This window comes from Eschrichtius robustus, chromosome 1 (assembly GCF_028021215.1).
Source record: "Eschrichtius robustus isolate mEscRob2 chromosome 1, mEscRob2.pri, whole genome shotgun sequence".
Classification (NCBI taxonomy): domain Eukaryota; kingdom Metazoa; phylum Chordata; class Mammalia; order Artiodactyla; family Eschrichtiidae; genus Eschrichtius; species Eschrichtius robustus.
Window position 1 is genome coordinate 37,648,253 of NC_090824.1, and position 20,516 is coordinate 37,668,768.

At 39.7% G+C, this 20,516-nt stretch overlaps 1 protein-coding gene across 3 annotated transcripts in view; it reads right to left on the bottom strand.

Annotated features, from left to right (window-relative positions):
* SYNE2 (spectrin repeat containing nuclear envelope protein 2) overlaps positions 1 to 20,516 on the bottom strand; it is a 273,887-nt gene that overhangs the window by 229,012 nt on the left and 24,359 nt on the right. For all 3 annotated transcript variants that reach the window (XM_068544299.1, XM_068544308.1, XM_068544289.1), the window contains exons 2-7: positions 14,368 to 14,429; positions 13,287 to 13,382; positions 13,120 to 13,197; positions 12,938 to 13,030; positions 7,649 to 7,830; positions 2,717 to 2,913 (exon numbers count right to left, since the gene is read on the bottom strand). In XM_068544299.1, coding sequence (XP_068400400.1) covers positions 2,717 to 2,913; positions 7,649 to 7,830; positions 12,938 to 13,030; positions 13,120 to 13,197; positions 13,287 to 13,382; positions 14,368 to 14,429 — 708 coding nt within the window. The remainder of the gene's footprint in view (positions 1 to 2,716; positions 2,914 to 7,648; positions 7,831 to 12,937; positions 13,031 to 13,119; positions 13,198 to 13,286; positions 13,383 to 14,367; positions 14,430 to 20,516) is intronic.

Below are 20,516 nucleotides of genomic sequence, written 5' to 3' on the forward strand. Positions count from 1 at the left end.
TCCTGAAGAGAAAAAGGGCATTAGGGGAAAACAAAGAAAATGTGAATAGAGTATTGCCTTTAGTATATCAATATCGGTTCATTAATTGTAACAAATATACTGTATTAATGTAAGATGCTAACAATAGGGAAAATTGGATGTGGGGTATATGGGAACCTACTGTACTGTCTTCCCAATTTTCCTGTAAATCTAAAACTGTCCTAAAAAATAAAGTATATCTAAAAATAAAAAAATTTTGTTATTATTTTTAACAATAAATGCTGCAACATAGATGAACTTTGAACATTCTGCTACTTTAAAGAAGCCAGGGACTTCCCTGGTGGCACAGTGGTTAAGAATCGACCTGCCATTGCAGGGGACATGGGATCGAACCCTGGTCTGGGAATATCCCACATGCTGCGGAGCAACTAAGCCCGTGCGCCACAACTACTGAGCCCGCGTGCCACAACTACTGAAGCCCGCGTGCCTAGATCCCGTGCTCTGCAACAAAGAGAAGCAACCCCAGTGGGAAGCCCGCACACCACAACGAAGAGCAGCCCCCGCTCACCGCAACTAGAGAAAGCCCACGTGCAGCAACAAAGACCCAACGCAGCCAAAGATAAATAAATAAATTTACTAAATAAATAAATAAATAAATAAATAAGCCAGTCACAAAAGACCACATATTGTATGATTCCGTTCACGTTAAATTTCCAGAATTGGCAAATCTATAGAGACAGAAAGTAGATTAGTGGTTGCCTAGGGCTGTGTGGGGGGATGGGGGATAGGGGAAATGGGGAGGGACTGCTAATGGGCTCAGGGTTTACTTTGGGGGGTGATGAAAATGTTCTAAATTTGATTATGATGATGGTTGCAAAATTTTGTGAATATACTAAAAACCATTCAATTGTACAGTTAAATAGGTACATTGTATGGTATGTGAATTATATCTCAATACAGCTATTTAAAACCAGAAAGGTTAAGTGACAAAGCCACGGTCACTCAGTCAGTGGTGTGCTCACACCAGCTTGAGAGAGCTGACTGTTTAACAATTGACTTATGAAACTGCTGAAAATTTAACATAGTCAGCATTAAAATTTAAATTCTATAAATGCACAATTACATAAATTATATTAAAACAAAGGTAATAAATACGTAAAACTCATCACTTCCCAAGTATTTCACTGCATTTTACTACTATCCACACCTCTAAGGTTATGTCTATTGTATCTGTATGATAGAAATAATATATAATGGTGTGCTACTGTGCATCTTTTCCCAGTGTATTCAGTGACTTCACGTTGGTGGCAAGATTTATACCACAGAAAATCAGCAGATGAGGGCTTGATTTGCTGTTTTGTTGAGTGCCAAGAAAAGGATGGAGATATTGTTAACAGTGCAAGTTAATCTTAAAACTATGTCCTGTCCATAGCTGTCAAATTGTGAATAGAACAAAAATCGAATTCTTCCAGTATTCTCCCAGCAAAGAAGTCATTCACATCACTGAAGAACAAGTGCAGCTCTAACATACTTCTTTGCTGTTACACTTACTCATTAATGCAAAGGAAGTTATCCACCAACATTCATGTCAGAACTGCACTGGTTCAGCAACTGCAACCTTAAGTTGGCTACAGATTGATACAAGAGTTTGGCAAAAATCAGCAAAAGCATTTGGGGGCTATATGGAAGTTATAATAAAGTGTATCATATATTTTATTATTATTTGTAAACTGTGTGCTACACATCATTCATGTTTGTAAAATTTATAATAGACATGTATATGTACACACACACACACTGTTTCAGAGAGCCTAACATTAAACATTGACCTACACACCCCTGTTGTACAGCTGAGACTAGAATTTGTATCTCTTGACCTGTTAGTTCATTATAACTTTCACTAATCCTACATGCCTTTTCTATGACCTTACTGGGTTGTTGTTTTTTTTTTTTTAACAAGCTTTGGGTAAATCATGAAACAACACAATCCAAAGTAAAGTTCTTTTCCAGAAGAAATGAATTATTTAAATCTTAATTTTATGAAGTTAAAGTATAACCTGATAATTATCTCTTTGAATATAGCCAGTATTTAGGATTTCGCTAATGTTGTTAACAATCCAACAAAATTATTATTATTTTTTTGGCCGCTTCATGCGGCATGCGGCGTGCAGCACGCGGGATCTTAGTTCCCCGACAAGGGATCAGACCTGCACCCATTGGAAGCACACAGTCTTAACCACTGGACCACCAGGGAAGTCCCTAACAATCCAACAAAACTGATTTAGCACAATCAATGGCAAAGCTGAGCCAGCCATAGAGAGAGAAACAGAAAAAGCAGTTTCTGTCCTCATAGAGGCTCAGCTTTAACTAGGGGGAGGGAATAGGAAAGGGGACATATATAAACCACTCAAAGAAATATCTTACTTGAGAGATTTTAGAAAAGAATAATAGAATCAAGGAGGACGAAATATAGAACACAATAAAAGAAAATTAAGACAAAGACTCAAAATTATTCCCCAAAACAGCATCGTTTGGTTTCAGCTGTGACATCCTCCCTGCAATTAACTGAGGTTAACTAACTGGCAGGAATTCTTAATTTCATGAAACTTAATAAAGAGTTTAAAGTTAAACCCTTCAGGACTAAAATATAATGCTGTTATGTTTGCTCATATGTGGGTACTGTTTTCAAATGCACTTCACACTGGACATTGTTTTACAAAGAAAGAAGCTTCTTTACCTTCTGGTTCCAGCATTTTGGGGATTTTTAATTCTCGTTCTGCAATTCTGAAGGCCTCGTTCAGATTGTCCCTGTTGGATCTGTGCTTCACACGCTTCATGTCGATCAGGTCTGGTCGCAAGGCGTGGATGACAGCCAAAAAAGCCATCCCATTTCTCCAGCTTGCCTTAAAATCTGTCACCCTGACAGACTCAAACCTATGACAAAAGAATAAAAACACGATAAACACTATCTGAAAGACTATATCAAAGCACCTCCACTCTATTCATCAGGAATTAAAACTAATTTCTGCCAATCACATAAATCGAATCAATCCTTCTAGGAAAATATTTTATTTGAACCATGGGGTCAGATTAAAGTAAAATGCCAAGTGTGATGAGGCTCACGAGGCCCCGGAGCACTGCTTCTCAAAGCGTGGCCCCAGCAGCAGCGGCGTCACGTGGCTGTAGGTGCTCGAAATGCAAATTCTCAGGCCCAACCCCAGGTCCACGGAATCACACTCTGGAAGTGCGCCTGAAATCTGTCTTACAAGCCCTTCACGTGACAATTCTCACTGGAGTTTAATGCTCTTCATTCAGCAATCTGTTGGCTCAAGACTAAGCTGGGCCTCTACAAATTGTTAAATTCCTTTCACTAGAGGGACTAATTGTATTTCTCACTGGAAACAATTAAATGATACATTGTGCCAAGTCAGTGGCCAATAGCTCATTGGATAGATAGACCTTGTCACTCCTCTGCTTAGAACCGGTCACCAGGAACGAATGCATAAACAAAATGTGGTGTGTTCATACAATAAAATATCATTCAGCCCTAAAAAGTAAGGAAATTCTGAGATATGCTACAACATGGATGAAACTTAAAGATATTATGCTGAATGAAATAAGCCAGTCACAAATGGACAAATGTTATATGATTACACTCTCTTAAGGTACCAAACAGAGTGAAATTCACTGATAAAGAAAGTAGACCTCTGGCTGCCAGGGGAAGGCTGAGGGGAAGGAGCAATAGGGAGGGGAGGTGTTAAACAGATACAGAGTTTCAGTTTTGCAAGATGAAAAAAGTTCGCAGGCAGATAGCAGTGATGGTTACACAACTGTGAATGTACTTAATGTCACTGAACTGTACTCTTAAAAACTGTTAAAGTGGTAAATCTTGTTATGTATATTTTATCACAATAAAAAAAATTATTTTAAAAAAACCCATCATAGCTTGTCATTATATTTAGAATAACATCCCACACTCTGGCCCACAAGGCCAGACAAGCTTTGGCTCCTGCTTATACCTCTCCCACCTTTACATCTCCCCTCTCTTACAATGTTGCAGTATGTGGCTAGACCACACTGACTCCATTTTGTCAGCTCCATCTTAGGCCCGCAGTCCTACCCCCCTGTTCTCTCTGCACCACCGAGCTTTAGCCTGCTCGCAAGGAATGTGCCCAAGCCAGATAAGTTCCCCATCAACTTTTACCCTTGCCTTCATCTGATATGAAAACTGGAAGAATGCCTTTTGCTGACACAGATGGTTAATGGTCATGAGACCCCAGGGAGAGGAAAAACCCCTGGTTCCTGTTGGTGCAGACGTACTTCTCCCTTCATAGTCAGATTCTGTTTGAGCTTTGGCCCCTTTAAATCTCCCTGTACCCCTTTTGAGGGCATGGAGTGCAGCTCTGAATGCCTCTGGATCCTTGTCTGCCGGATCCTGCCTGTAAGTTACCCACAATAAATTTCATAATTGCACTTTATGGAGTTGCCTGTTTCATTCTTCAGTCTTAAAGTTCCTTCTCAGTTCAGAGGATATTATTCAATATCTCCAGCTTCCAACATGCAGCAACACTGGCTTCATTTCTGCTTCTCCACAGCCTTTTTAATCCTTCTGCCTGGACACTCTTTCTCCCAGATATTCATACACCTAAAGCCTTCTCCTTCAGGTCTCAGCTCAAAGGTCTCCTCCTCAGAAAGGCGTACACACTGCTACATGTAAAATAGATAACCAACAAGGACCTACTGTATAGCACAGGGAACTATACTCAATATCTTGTAATAACCTATAATGGAAGAGAATGTAAAAAAAGAATATACATATTTATATATATATATGTATAACTGAATTACTTTGCTGTACATCTGAAACTAACACAACATTGTAAATCAACTGTATTTCAATAAAAATTTTAAAAAGAAGAAAGGCACTCCATGACCACCTACGATAAGGGCACCCTCTTCCTATCCTTGACATTCTCAACCATATCATAAGTCCTTCCTAACTTTACGGCCAACTATAATTATCATATTTATTCATGTGCCTCTCCCACTAGGGTGCAAGCCCCTTGAGAACAGGGGCCCCTTCTTTCTTGCCCATCATTTTAGACTCACCCGCCCTGCAAACAGTGCCTGACATAAAAAGGTGCTTAACACGTATATCTCAAACCACTCAATCTGTGTTCGACAAGAGATCACTGAAGATTTTGTAAAAGCATATAGTTGCCTACAAAGTGTGGGAAATATTTGAGAACAACTATAGTTTCCTTTAATATCCCATAAAAACACAAGGAAATTCAATGGACTAATTTAAGTATACATCAAAAGTATACATGATAAAAGCTACTCAAGAAATAATCTGCTTCAGATGACCTGGGCTTTCCTGGATCCCTTAGGAAAAAAGCCTAAACTATGATTATGACAAACTACATAGTAGGCAGTGATTTTCCTGTCGTTTAACAAACACTTATATGGTGCCCATTGTGTCCCGAAACCGTTGCAAATGTTTTTTAAAAAAAACACAATTCTTGTAATGCACATAATAACCCTATGAAGTAAGTGTTAGTATTGCCCACGTTTTATGATTAAGGAAACTTGAACACAACGAGATTAAGTGTCTAAGGCTACCAGTTAGAAAGTGCTGGGAGCCAGAACTCAAAACCTGGTATTCCAGCTTCAGCATGCGCGTGTAAGTACTAAACTAAATTGATGGCTACGGGGGCGGCGGTGGGGCTGAGGGCGGGGCCAGACCCGCCAGAGCGCTAAGCGGGGGCCAGAGCCGGCTCAGGGCCGACCAGCAGGCACCGCGCTCCATACAGCACCAGGCTGGGAACTCAGCTCTGCCCTGAGGGGCCAAAACAAGTGCCACACAGAACGTGCTGCTGCCAGGCCTTGGAGAGGGCGGGGTTGGCTCCAGAGTGACTGACAGGATCTAGGCTCACGCAGACATCACAAATGGGGGCCCAATTCATCTCCTTCAGAAATAAAAAAAAAAAAAAAATCACATATTTCTTACAACATAGCCTTACATCTGAGCCCTAGAGAATCAGAATATTCAAACAAAAGTCACCCAGTAATACCACCAATGATAGCCAAAACTAGAATAAACTCCTGACGAAATACTTAAGAATTACCTACTACATCTTAATACGTTTAGCATAAGCTCTATAGTTGAAAAATAAGGGAGGACACGGGGAAAAGGTAAACCTTGGTAACATATATGGACTTTGAAAGGGTTTGAAGCTTATTTAAGCATAAATGAAACAAATCTGAATATGGTGTAATAATGCTTTTCACACATGCTATATTTTGGATTTTAAAAATTTAGGAAACTGAAGTAAAATTATCTCTAGGAAATTCAAGAAAAAGTTCATTTAATATACTTAAAACCTGTAAGATATGCATGTATATTTGTGTCCCCTCACAGAATACAGAGGATGAATGACAACTACGGAAAGGTAAGGCAGAAATTAACATCTTAGCCTTTCATTAGGAAGCAGTTACTCAGAAGCCCAACATTTGAGAGGGCTTAGCAACATTTTTATGCCTCTGTTTATCTGGACAATGCTATGATGTGACAAAGAACGCCTTTTGAACTCTATAGGTCTTTTTGTGGTGGATCTCCTGCATCCTAATTCCTTATTTTCCTAAACTCCATCCAAGCAGTTGGCTAAATTGAAAAAGTAAATGTATCCCAAGAGCAGAAAACATTTTCCTATGTAAAAAAGAAATTATAGTGGGAGGAATTGGGAGACTGGGATCGACGCATATACATTATTGACACTATGTATAAAATAGACAACTGATGGGAACATACCGTATAGCACAGGGAACTCTACCTAGTGCACTGTGGTAACCTAAATGGGAGGGAAGTCCAAAAGGGAGGGCATAACTACATGTGTATGGCTGATTCATTTTGCTGTGCATTGGAGGCTAACACAACATTGTAAAGCAACCAGACTCCAAAAACAATTAATAATAAAAAAAAAAACTAAAAAAAAAAAGAAATTATAAGCATTAACTTCCCTTTATCATCTCCTTTTTTTAAAACACCTACTCTCTTGTTTCTTTGTTTCCTAATTGAGCTACGAGTTTCTAAACGATGGGGACCATGGTCTTTCATGCAGCCCTATAGAGTTCCAAGGGATAATTTTATGAGTTGGCTACTCATTCACTCATTTTTCATTCATCCACTCAACACATTTATGGAGCACCTACCAAGAACACATATTAGGCTAAAATTAAGGGAATACACAGTCAACTAAGATAGAGCCCCGACTTTTAAAGAGCTTCTAGCATGGCAAAACGTTTTGAATCTAAATCCACCTTCCAGATGCATAGGGGAATCGTGCCTAAAGAAAAAGATATTTAAAGACTACTTTATTTGTACACAGTAACTGGCCACCTACACACGGGAGTGGGAGTGAGGTAAGTTACCCAGATGATACTACCTTCCAGTCTTCAAAACCAAGTGTGGCTGAGCTCACAGAGGTCCACATGTGGAAGATTCAGCGTGAGGGGAAGGGGGAGAGCGAGCATTTGCTTTTTATGAGAGGGAAGCGTTCAGGTGGGTGTTACTCCTATTTGGCCTGATTTTCAGACCTGGAGGTCAGTAAGGTTGTGTTGGTGGGTACAGCTGCCCTGTGTGTCTCCTCTGCTGGAGCAAACTACTTACGTGGCACATTGCTCCTGAGCCCACTGGAGAAGAGCCTTCTTTGCAGACATCTGCCATCTTTCTTGGACTTTGGAGCATTTCTTAGCTGGAGGACTTGAGGTAGGAGATGAGTCGACCACACTCACACTGTCCAGGGAAGGTTGATTGCAATTGCAAGAAAGAGTCCGGGCAAGCTCCTCAATCTAAGGAAGACATAATAATCGTTAACGTGTATGGAATCATAGGTTAGCAGCATTGAGGCAAAACCTTCAGCCAGAACAAGACCTAAAAATTATCGTATAACAGTGACAGTTTACTCATGGTGAAATAAGCATTGGACAAACCTTTGAATAACGGCATTTGCCATCTGGGGCTACACATTGGCTTTTGGGACTTGCTCTCACCCAAGCATATGGTGTTCCACATCAAGGGCAGGCATCTATTCACCCCCCGCAGCATGCTTACAGAGCACTTCACTGGTGCTCCACCTCTGTCCATCAAAACTGAACTGAGCCAAACTGAACTGCTAGTCGAGAATCTCTCTGGAGAGACTGGGTCAATTAAAATGCATCCTTGATTATAAACCATTAAGAAACAAATATACATACAGGAAAAAATAGTCAAACACGAAGAGGTAAGTCCCAAGCAAGAAAAAATTGCCCTTAAGTATGTGAAAAATAACTTCATTAGTCATTTCAGAAATCTAAATATATACAGCAAGAGAACAATTTTTTTAATACATAACACAGGCAAAAATTTTTTAAAGATAACAGTCAGTGATGGTGTGAGTACCAGAAGCTAGAAACACGTAAATTGGTTCAGATTTTTTTGGAGGGCAATATGATAATACCTACAGAAAACGTTAAAAGATAAATCCAGAAACATAATAGAAGTATTATTGCAAGATGTACACTTCTTTCAATGATTGACAGACTCACCAGATAACCAATAATAGTAGGTGTGAACAATACAATGAACAAATTTGATCTGGTTGGCATACCCCATTGCACCTAAAATGGCAGAATCAACATTCTTTCCCAGTGCATATAGAATATTTACCAAAATTGACCATGCTGAGCCATAAAGCAAGCCACAGCAATTTTGAAGGACTGAAATAATTCAGAGTATATTTTCCAACCACACTGAAACTAAGCTAGAAATCAGTACTAATGAAGATATAACAAACTTCCAAATATTTGGAAATTAAGCCATAGATTGTGATAGAACCCATGGGTCAAATGAGAAATCATAATGAAAATTTGAAAATATTTTGAACAGAACAAAAATGAAATGTTATCTTCATGGGTTAAAAGATGCATTATTTAAAAGATGTCAGCTTTTTCCAAATGATTCTATACATTCAATCAATCCTCATTAAAATTCCAGCAGGTTGCGTGTGTGTAAATTAACAAGTTACTTATAAAATTTGTATGACTATCAAATCAACATGTTATCTACCTTAAGCTTACACAAGGGTATATGTCAATTACATCTCAAAAATATATATATACGGAAATGCAAAGAGCAAAGAAGCCAAGATAATCTTGAAGAACGAGCTGGACAACCACACTATCAGATATCAAGACTGACTGTACTACAGAAATTAATGTAGTATAGTATTGGTACAAGGATAAATAATGGGACAGAATAGACAATCTGAAAATGGAGCCATACCTATATGACTACTTGATTTATAAAGGTGATACTACAGTGCAGTAGGAAAATGATGGTCCCTTCAATAATTAGTGTTGGGTCAACTGGATAGCTGTATGGAAAAAAAAATCTTAATTGCCTTAACATAACATACTCAAACAAATCAATTCATTCTTGAAAGATTGTAGAGCTAAAAGTAAAATGTGAAGTGATTAAGCTTTTAGAAATGTGCTGTCCAATATGATAGCCACTAGCCACATGTGGCTATTTAAATTTAAATTAAATAAAATTTAAAAGTTAGTTCCTCAGTCATACTAGCCACATGTCAAGTGTTCAATAGCCACAAGTGTCTAGTGGCTACTGTTCTGTCCAGTGCAGGTACAGAACATTTCCATCATTGCAGAAGGTCCTATTGGACAGAACTATTCTAGAAAATAACATAAGAGAATATCTCCATGGTACTGGAAAAGGGAAAGAATTCTTTAAAGGACATAAAAAGTACTAGCCACCAAAAAAAAAAGAAGCTGATAAATGTGAACTACATTAAAATAATGAATGTCTGTTCATTAAAGATTTGAGAAAGCAAGCCACAGAGTCAGAGAAGATATTTGCAATTTATATATACCCAACAAAGGACTTGTATCCAGAATACATTTTAAAACTTCTATAAATCATTACACACAACAGCATAGCTAAAATAAAAGTTTTTAATGCCAAGTATTAGCAAGGATTGGAGCAAGCAACTCTCAAGCTCTGGTAACAATGTAAATCACAACAAGTTTGAAAAACTGTTTGGCAGTATCTACTAAAGCTGAAGATCACATGCCCTGTAGCCGAGCAGTTCCAATCCTAGATAAATATGCAACAGAAATAAGGGCTTGTACCACCAAAGGGCATACACAAGGATGTTTTTAGCGGCTTTATTCGTAATAGCTTAAAATTGGCAGCAAAAGAAATGTCCATCAACAGTAGAATGGTAAATAAGTTCTGATATATTCATGCAATGGTATATTCATATACAGCAACGAAAAGGAAAGACCCACTGATACCTGCCTCAAGAGGATGAATCTCACAGACATGATGTTAAGTGAAATAAGTCAGGTAGAAAAGACTACTATATAGTGAATGCAAAATAATTCAGTTATAATTCCGTTTATATGGAGTTTAAGATGCTAAACTAACCAATGATAAAGATCAAAGTAGAGGTTATCTTTAGGGAAGGAGGGTAGTGACTGGGAGAAAGACCTGGGGGCTCTGGGAGGCTGGCAATATTCTATCATCTTATCTTCAGTTAAATGGTGGCTACATGGATGTGTTTAATTTACAAAAATTCATCAAGCTCTACATTTAAGATTTGTGCAGTTTTCTCTGTGTGTCGTATACTTTTAACAAAAGTTTATTTACAATATTAAAACAAAACTTGAAATTGATTCTTTTTTTTTAAATTTATTTATTTTATTTATTTTTGGCTGTGTTGGGTCTTCATTCCTGCATGCGGGCTTTCTCTAGCTGCAGCGAGCGGGGGCTACTCTTCGTTTAGGTGCGCAGGCTTCTCATTGCAGTGGCTTCTCTTGTAGCGGAGCACGGGCTCTAGGCATGTGGGCTTCAGTAGTTGTCACATGCGGGTTCAGTAGTTGTGGCTCGCGGGCTCTAGAGCGCAGGCTCAGTGGTTGTGGCGAATGGGCTTAGTTGCTCCACGGCATGTGGGATCTTCCAGGACCAGGGCTCGAACCCGTGTCCCCTGCACTGGCAGGCAGATTCTTAACCACTGCACCACCAGGGAAGCCCAAAACAAAACTTTAAAAAGCTACCATTTTGCAAACCTTATGGCCCAAGAATGCCGTTTCTAGGAATTTGGTCCATGGATATAATTAAGATTATATGCAAAAGTTTTATCTTAAGGGTAGTCTTTTTGGAATTGCTTACAGTCATAAAAAACTGTGAGCATTCTGACTGTCCATTAATGAAACAACAGTGCTTTACAACAGAACATCATACTTCCATTAAAATACATATAAATTCAGAAAGATTTTAATTAGAATAGCTTGAAAACAGTAATGGATAGCATGACCCCCTTTTGTTTAAGACATACATACGTGAATACATATATTAATTCCCACTGTATATGTCATGAAGACTGTACACCAAATTAATTGAAGTGGTTATCTGTGAGTGGCAGAATTACAGATAACTTTATTTTCTTTTCATTATCTATATTGAAATCTCAAATTATATTTCAAATGTCCTAAAAAGTATGGAAAAATATTAAAAATGCCTATATGAATTATCAAATTTTAACATTTTACCACATTTGGTTCATAACTTTTTAAAGAAATAAAACACAAATACACTTTGAGCCTTCTGTCTTTCCCCCTGCGATTCCATTTCCTTCCTTTCCCAAAGGAAGAAAACCAAAATACTAAACCTAGTTTTCATCATCCTCATGTATGTTATTCTACTATAACTACAAATATAGGTATCCAGGAATGATATAAAGTCTCATTTTGTATGTTTGAAATTTTACATAAATTAGTTATGTTATTTTCTAGTTTTCCTAAAATAAGCATTTGTTTCCCATATAATTTTTAAAGTTATTTTTAAAGTAATTATGGAGATAATGAACATGTAACTTTTTAAGTAGCTACAGAAAACACACACTAATTCAAAATCCCAGGCCTGAAAGAATGTATTTATCAATCGTTAAGTGTCGTAAAGTCAGGACTATAACCTTCTTATTCCCTGTTATTTTCTTTCTTTTTTTTTTGGCTGTGTTGGGTCTTCGTTGCTGCGTGCGGGCTTTCTCTAGTTGCAGTAAGTGGGGGCTACTCTTCGTTGCGGTGCGCGGGCTTCTCTTTTCAGTGGCTTCTCTTGTTGCAGAGCATGGGCTCTAGGTGCGTGGGCTTTAGTAGTTTCAGCACATGGGCTCAGCAGTTGCGGCACACGGGGCCCAGAGTGCGAAGGTCTCATTAGCTGCAGCGTGTGGGGCTCAGCAGTTACAGCGCACGGGCTCTAGAGCACAGGCTCAGTAGTTGTGGCACACAGGCTTAGTTGCTCCACGGCATGTGGGATCTTCCGGACCAGGGATTGAACCCGTGTCCCCTACATTGGCAGGGGGATTCTTAACCACTGTGCCACCAGGGAAGTGCCCCCTGTTATTTTCTTACTGTCCTAGCACAAAAGTTAGCATGAAGTAGGTGCTCAAAAATATTTGTGGAATGAAATGAAAGCTATGAGTCAGTCTTGGGACAGAACTAGATGTTGCAGCATTATTAGATTAGACAAGGGACCTCAAAAATAGGGAGATTTAACCAAGTTTAACGGGTTAATTTTCAAGAATTTACTCCAGAAGCTTCCTATTCTCTCTTCTGACAGAGTAAATAAACAATAATAAGCAAAAATTTACCATGGCAAGTTCTATTCAGACTGGTGCTGATACCATGGATATTACAGGATATCATGATAATTCAGCATTCAATTTTCAATTGAAGAATAACATAAGTGGCAAAGGGTCTGCTATATATTTTCCACCTGACAAGACTTCCAGAGGGTCCTATTTCTGGAAGAAGCTCTAGCATCAAGACACACTTATTGCATTACACTTATTTCATACTCTGGTAATTAGAACAGGAATACTTTTCATATCATCAAACTACTTACATGAAAGTGCAGTATAATTGTCCAAATTAGGCCAAGAATAATGGATGGGTTTCCATCTACAATATCGGTAACGTGAATATTTATTAGCTTGATCTGGAAAAAAAAGAAATGTATGTTAAAAGGAGAAAATATTTCACAGCATTTATCTCCCCAATGAATTTTCATGTGAATTTCATACTCACTGATCGGTTTTTTAGGAATCTCAGGGCATGTTCTATATTGATTCTACACTGGAATGTATTAGATCCTTTATCTCGAGGCTATGAAATTCAAGCAAAATATATTACTCAGAAATGTGATTTTTTTTTTTTAATCCACAAAATTTCTTAATGTTGTTTTAAAAGCTTACCAACTGTTGTCCTGAGAGTACTTCCAGCAGGTCCAGGAGGACATGCCCCTTTTTAATGTCTGCGAACAGGTCCGATACAACTGAGGGAGGGGTGTGCTACAAAAGGTCACAAGAAAAGTAATCATTGGAACTTTGGTCCAAAAACACGATAACTTTAAGAATCTCATAAATGTGCTTTTGCATCTTTGCAAAAGCTAAGATTCAGCAGTGATTTTCTTCTTAATTAACAGAATGTAGAAAACACACAAAGTTCCACATCAAAACACGATAAGGAAAGTAGTGAACTTATCTCACAGCAAATTTCCAGTAACACAACACTCTTTCAGCTTTCACTGAGAGCTTAAAACCTGTGCAGTGAAGTGGCGTTCAGGATGCTCAGAATCAGCCAGTAGTGACCCATTTGGGGAGATTACATTTCTGGAGTAACCTGTTTACGAATTTCCTCTTTTTAGAATGACGAGCATTGTGCTGGGATGGGTAGCCTGGGAGAAGAGGCTCATTCATTTTGTATCTAGGTTATTGCAGGCACCTGGATCACTGAAGGCCAGGACAGCACAGAGATTAATACCAAGGCCTCTGGGTCCAGACTGCCTGGGCCTGCATCCCAGCACTATCACTTGTAAGCTGTGGGACCTTGGAGAAGTCGCACAACGTCTCTGTACCTTAGTTTCCTTGTTCTTTAAACACGAACAATACTATCTGTCTCATAGGATGTTGTGAAGTCACTGAAACATAACGAGTGGTCAGTACATTTAAAGTACTTACAACAGTGTCTAACATAACACTCAACATATATGACTTCTAACCCTAACCCTAACTTCTTGTTACAATTTCATTTGATAAAAGAGATGTTACTGCTTTAAATATTTCCCAGCACTGTCTCCCATATCCTTAACAAAAATGCCCCCTTCTCGTGTTGGGAAGGAATAACAGATACATCAAAACAAGATCAAGGTGACGTTCAGCACATTTTTTCAACCTTTTACACGTCACCAGTGCCATTTTGGGGACCAAAACTGAGCGAACAGGAGGAATCATTTAAATATATATTTACAGCTTGATTTGCTCTCTTTTTCCTCACCTTTGCCAACTGTGAGTTTATCCAGCATGTGAAGGTTTTCTTCTGAGTGTCTTCCTGTTCAGCTATTTAAAAAGGACAATAGCAGTTAGAAAACGAGAAGCCTCAGAAACCATTTGAACAAATCAGCGTTTCAAAGGTCTGTCACTCTGGGTATGCGTGTGTATCTCACAATCTTATAAACGTTCTAGGACTTAGTTTAAATGTCAGGTGTTTGTCCAAGAAGTGTTTTGGAAATATAGCACGTTACAATGAGATATTTTTCAAAGCCACCGTTTAACTGCAAGAGACAACGGTTTTTAATATTTTACGGACAAAAGAATTAGCCCCTACGTGACCTTGACAGCGCTGCACAAGGACCTGTGAAGAAAAAAAAAGGGTTTCTAATCCAAACGGACTTGCAGTCTAAACCAACACCACACGGTACTTCAGATAAACCCAGAACATCTGAATACATTTTAAAGGGCTCATAAAGCCGTGGCAGTTTAGTCTTGACATTTATCATGAAGAATATATTGTCACTGAATTAACTGTAAATCAGCTGCAATTAGAGTCAGAGAGACCTGAGTTCAAATCCTGCCTCTGTTACTGAGTAGCTGTGTGACGTGGGGCAGGTTCCTCGTGGAATAAGGTGAGAAGCACTCACCGCTAGAGACTGTTAGTGGTTCACTCAAAGTGAACAGACGCTGGCACCAAGGAAACACAGGAGAAGTGCTAGCTCTCACTCTTACTAACCAGGCAGGAGTCCAGGGAAAGATCGGAACACTCAGTGTGGGTCTTCCCTTCCTCCCCAGGGCAGGAGAGAGCTCCATACCGACACCATTCATCCCCTCACCTTCTACCCCCTCGGCTCCAGCAGACACCCTCAACCCTGAGGCCAGGGGTTACCCTGCACACAGGACTGTCCTTCCATCTCCCCAGATCTCCTCATCCTACTGGACAGGGGTGAGAGCAATCCCAACACCCACTCCTCCCTGTGTCTAACGCTTACAGCCTTGTCACCACCACCTACCGCGGGCTCACCAGCTCTCATCTCACTGTGCCTTTGTCCCTGCTTACATCCCGTCAACACACACACACACACACACACACACACACACACACACAGTTCACACACTCTCAGGTCCCCCTCCATTCTCGCTCTCATTTCCAAAAGACTCTGCACGTCCCCCAATTTTTCTCATCTCCCACCTCTCCTTAACTCCTGAAACCCTTCCCTGATGCTGAAATCCATAACAGACCATCAGCAAAATGCCCTACGTGCCCACTACCCTCTTCACCTTTCTGCTCTAATTGAACCTCCACCCTAACCCAGAACTCTGCTTTCCCCACAGCCCTCCCAAGTGACAGCATTGCTTTCTCTTGCAGACCTTGGACCACTAGTTCCTTGCTCTTCGCTGCTACTTCCAGATCATCTTCCACTCTCTTTGTCCCTGAAATGCTCCAGCTTTAACTCTCATGACATCAGACAGTCCCCACTATTACAGTCATCTACTTACCTCTGTCATTCCTCATCATTTCTCAAAGGTTTTAGCTCCTTCCCCACTGCTGCTCTTTCCAATGTGACCCCTAATTCTTCGTAATTTCAATACACATACTGATGAAACTTCCAACCTTCTGGCCTCTCTGTTTCTTGAATTCTTCTCCAATAAATGTGTCTTCTGCCCTGCCTCAACCACTCACTGTCATGGTTATACCCTGACCCTGTCATTACTAATAACTACAACTCATGATCTTGAGTTCATGCATCCCCATCTCTGAACATCATTCCTTATCTTTTCAGTTCATTCTCACTAGTCTCAACTCCAACAATCCTTGGAGTCCATCAGCAACTCCAAGCCACCAATTCTGCCAGTTTTACACTGTCCCTCGCCCCCTTGGTCTCCTTCCTTTCATCCTTATCCATTGTAAATTCCACGATCAATTATTACAAACACTCCCTTGCACCTCTCATTCTGCTGTGTGCTCTTCATCACTACTCTCTGCTCACTCATACCTGCACACATGCTGCTGAATGTGGCTGGAAGGAAATCCGTAACTGCTGACCAGTCTCATCGTGACCACCACGTAGGCCCTCAATGCTGCCTGGAAGTCATAATACATTGCCCTCTCCCACTCCTCTAGACAGCAATTTCACACCCTCTCCTTCTTTCTCAAACTCCCAACGCCTCCCCTCCCATCCTTACTCTCAGCTGAGACCTTGCTTCCCCAGGACACTTAGGGATCATCTACTCCCTTGTCTAGTAACCTGTCAAAAGGCTCTGCCTCCAGCCTGTTAGCATGGGTGAGCCAGCCTTGCTCAGACCTAAAGCCAATCCCTTCCTTCACTCATTCACCAGGTCTCATCCCTTTGGAGCTACTCCAGGACCTTTTACGCCTCTCTCTCCTGTATTATCCTCTCTCCCACCCAAGACTATTCCCATTAGTACTGATCCATGCTATTAATTCACCCATCTAAAACTAAAAACAAAAAACAACCCTCTCTTGACCCCATCAGGTACAGGTCCATTGTGGCAAAACTCCTCAAATAGATTTGTCTATGTTCATGGTCTCCAGGTCCCCTCCTCCTTCTCTCTTAACTGAACCCACACCAATCGTGCCCTTACCATTCCGCTGAAACTACTTTTTCATCAAGGTCACCATGAATCGAGGTCATCAATGACCCCCCCGCCCCCACTAAAACCAATGATCGATTCTCAGTCTTCGTCTTTCTGGAGCAATCAGCAGCATTCAGTACAGATGATCACTCTCTCCTTCTGCTTGCAGGCCCCTATACTCTCTGTCTTCCTCCTCCATCACATGCTGGCTTCTCCCTTTCTCTCACACTTCATGTCCAATGCCTCGGGAAATCCTCTTACGTCCACCTTCAAAATATATTCAGGATATGACCACTTCTCACCACCTTCACTACAACCACTGGTCCAAGGCACCTCCGCCTCTCCCCAGATTACTGCAATAGATTCCTAACAGGTCTCCTTCCTTCCAGCCTTGCCCTCTGAATATTATTCTCAACACAGCAGCCAGAGTGATGGCACTCATCTGTAAGATCTATTCCGACCATCCTATTTTAAACTGTAACAACCCCACTTCTGTTCCCTCTTGTCCTGCTTGATTTTTTTTCTACAGTACTTACCACCTTTAACATTCTAGGTAAGCTATATATGTAGTATGTTTATCATTTAATGCCTTACTCTCCTCCCAATAGAAGGTAAGCACCACATAAGCAAGATACATTCCAGGGGCCTAGAAGAGTCAGGCCCAGAACAGGCTCTAAGCAAATATTTGCTAAAAAAGTAGGAATAACAATAATTTTACTAACTATTAGTACTGTTATATTTTATTTGCTGTACTGAGAAGGTCAAATCTACCTCTATGTGTTTACATTCCTTCTTTTAAAAGATGCTCGTTCTACCTTCTAATGCATTGTTTTCCTTTGACTCTACCCATTCTCCCTTATTAATCTCTAACACAGTTGAACTGAAATTGTTGGCATGACATCTAGTCTGAGTTCTCAAAAATATTTTAATCTGATGAGAGTTCAGGTTGAGAAAATGAAAAGAATCTGAGTAAATGGAATTTTAGGGTGTTTGCAATTGTGACTGAGTAGAAATTAAAGATGCACTTAACCTCATCGGATTTTCTCCTTAACTTTTTAAATCCATTACATTTTTTCTGTATTACCGGCTGAAATTAGTTATAGCTCAGTGATTTACACATTAAAGGGTGCTCAATAATTGTTAGCTGAACTGAACTGAGTTCTGACAAGCCAACCAGATAGTTTAGGCTTTTGAGAGTTATTTCTGTTTTTATAAATTTCATTTAAAACAATTATAAAGAACTAGGGACTTCCCTGGTGGTGCAATGGTTAAGAATCCACCTGCCAACGCAGGGGACATGGGTTCGCTCCCTGGTCCGGGAAGATCTCACATGCCGTGGAGCAACTAAGCCCACGCTCCACAACTACTGAGCCTGTGCTCTAGAGCCTGTGAGCCACAACTATTGAGCCCACGTGCCACAACTACTGAAGCCCGTGAGCCTAGAGTCCGTGCTCCGCAACAAGAGAAGCCACCGCAATGAGAAGCCCGTGCACCGCAATGAAGAGTAAGCCCCCACTCGCCACATTTAGAGAAAGCTCTCGCGCTGCAATGAAGACCCAAAGCAGCCAAAAAATAAATAAATAAAAATTTTTAAAAAAAGAATTATAAAGAACCATAATTTTGTCCCATAATTCAAAATGTTATTAACGTTTTCATTGTTTGTTTCCCTAGAATCAGCAGGTGATAAGACAATAAATTTTAAACATGTACTAATGCTTACCAAAAAATGTGTTGAGAGCTAACTTTGTTCCTCAGTAGAGAAAACTAGAGAACAAGTTTTTATGTTTCCAGGATCAAGTTACATGCACACAAAGTACATTAATCAAGGCCATGTATATAAGCAGGAAGGGACTATTTCATTATTACAATAAAGCAGAAATTCAAAACAAAAAACAAAACAAACAATGACGAAAACAAACAAAGAGGGCTCTCTTCTTTATCCTTAAGGAGCCAAGAGAGATTTTTTTTCTTTCTAGGTGTAAAGTGTGGAGAAGAAACTAACCAGGAATACCACCAGGTCCAGGACAGGGAGTCTACACTAACGTTAGGGGACTTACTCTGGGAGAAAGGAATAACCACAGAGGGGGTGAGATGCTGGCACAAAAAGGAATGTAAAGGAGCACTGTGTGCCCAAGGAGTTTGAGTATTGCACATCCACCTGGAAACCTCAGTCATTCTGAATTATTTCCAAGAAAGATGAGGGATCACATGATCATTTCCATGTGATGCTGGACAAAAGGGGTGTTGGTACTGAGCAAACTGAGGACTGTGAACTTTCCTAGGCTGAGAAAACAGGCAGCACATAAGGGCTCTATATGGACTGTTCAACTTGGAGCACCTAGTTGCACATAGGTTGGACTGACCTCTGATAGGGACATAAATTTAAAATAACCAAAAATTTCCAATGAAAACCTTAAGTTATCCTTGTCCTAATTTGATTAAAATCTAATAGAAACAAGGGGAAAAACGATGAGAGGAGCAGGCAGAACAAACCCCGACCCGGAACTCTCCAGTTAGCAAATGAAACCCTCAGGAAAAGGTTTTTAAACTTCATGGCTTTTAACTAACACATTGTCCACCTCTTCATCCTGGAAATCAGAACCCTTCAAATGCAACAAGGACCCTTACTAACAGCAAACAAAGATGTCCCAGGTGCAACTAAACACCTTTATGACTACTCAATTAAATGGTTTCATCTGTGCCATGTCACTTATCCCTTGACACACTTTTCTCACATTTTCATACTGCCTTATCCCTGAAAAGTGGTATTAATTCAACAGGAACCAGAGCCAAATAGCTCGCCCTATGGCAGGATAAGTAACCTTTTGTTCTTTTCAAAGGCTGACCCATTGGGGAAAAAATAATTGAGAGCCGCATGCTTTAAAGCAACTTAATTTGAGTGGGTGAGATTTTTTTTTTTAATGTTGGGTTTTATTTTTTAATTTGCAGAGTAACTTTCTAATAAAATAATAAAACTCTTCTCAAAATGGCATAAAGAGAATAAGACCTTTTATTTATTTAATTTTATTTTTAATTTTTTTAATTTAATTTTTATTTTATATTGGAATATAGCTGATTTACAATGTTGTGTTAGTTTCAGGTGTACAGCAAAGTGATTCAGTTATACATATACAAATATCTGTTGTTTTTCAGATTCTTTTCCCATATAGGCAATTACAGAGTATTGAGTAGAGGTCCCCTGTGCTATACATACAGTAGGTCCTTGTTGATTATCTATTTTATATATAGTAGTGTGTATCTGTTAATCCCAACCTCCTAATTTATCCCTCTCTCCCCACCTTTCCCCTTTGGTAATTATAAGTTTGTTTTCTAAGTCTGTGAGTCTGTTTCTGTTTTGTCAATAAGTTCATTTGTACCATTTCTTAGATTCCACATATAAGTGATATTATATGAAATTTGTCTTTCTCTGTCTGACTTACTTCACTTTGTATGATAATCTCCAGGTCCATCCATGTTGCTGCAAATAGCATTACTTCACTCTTTTTTATGGCTGAGTAATGAGGAAAAGACCATTTAATCAGCAGACATCAGGGA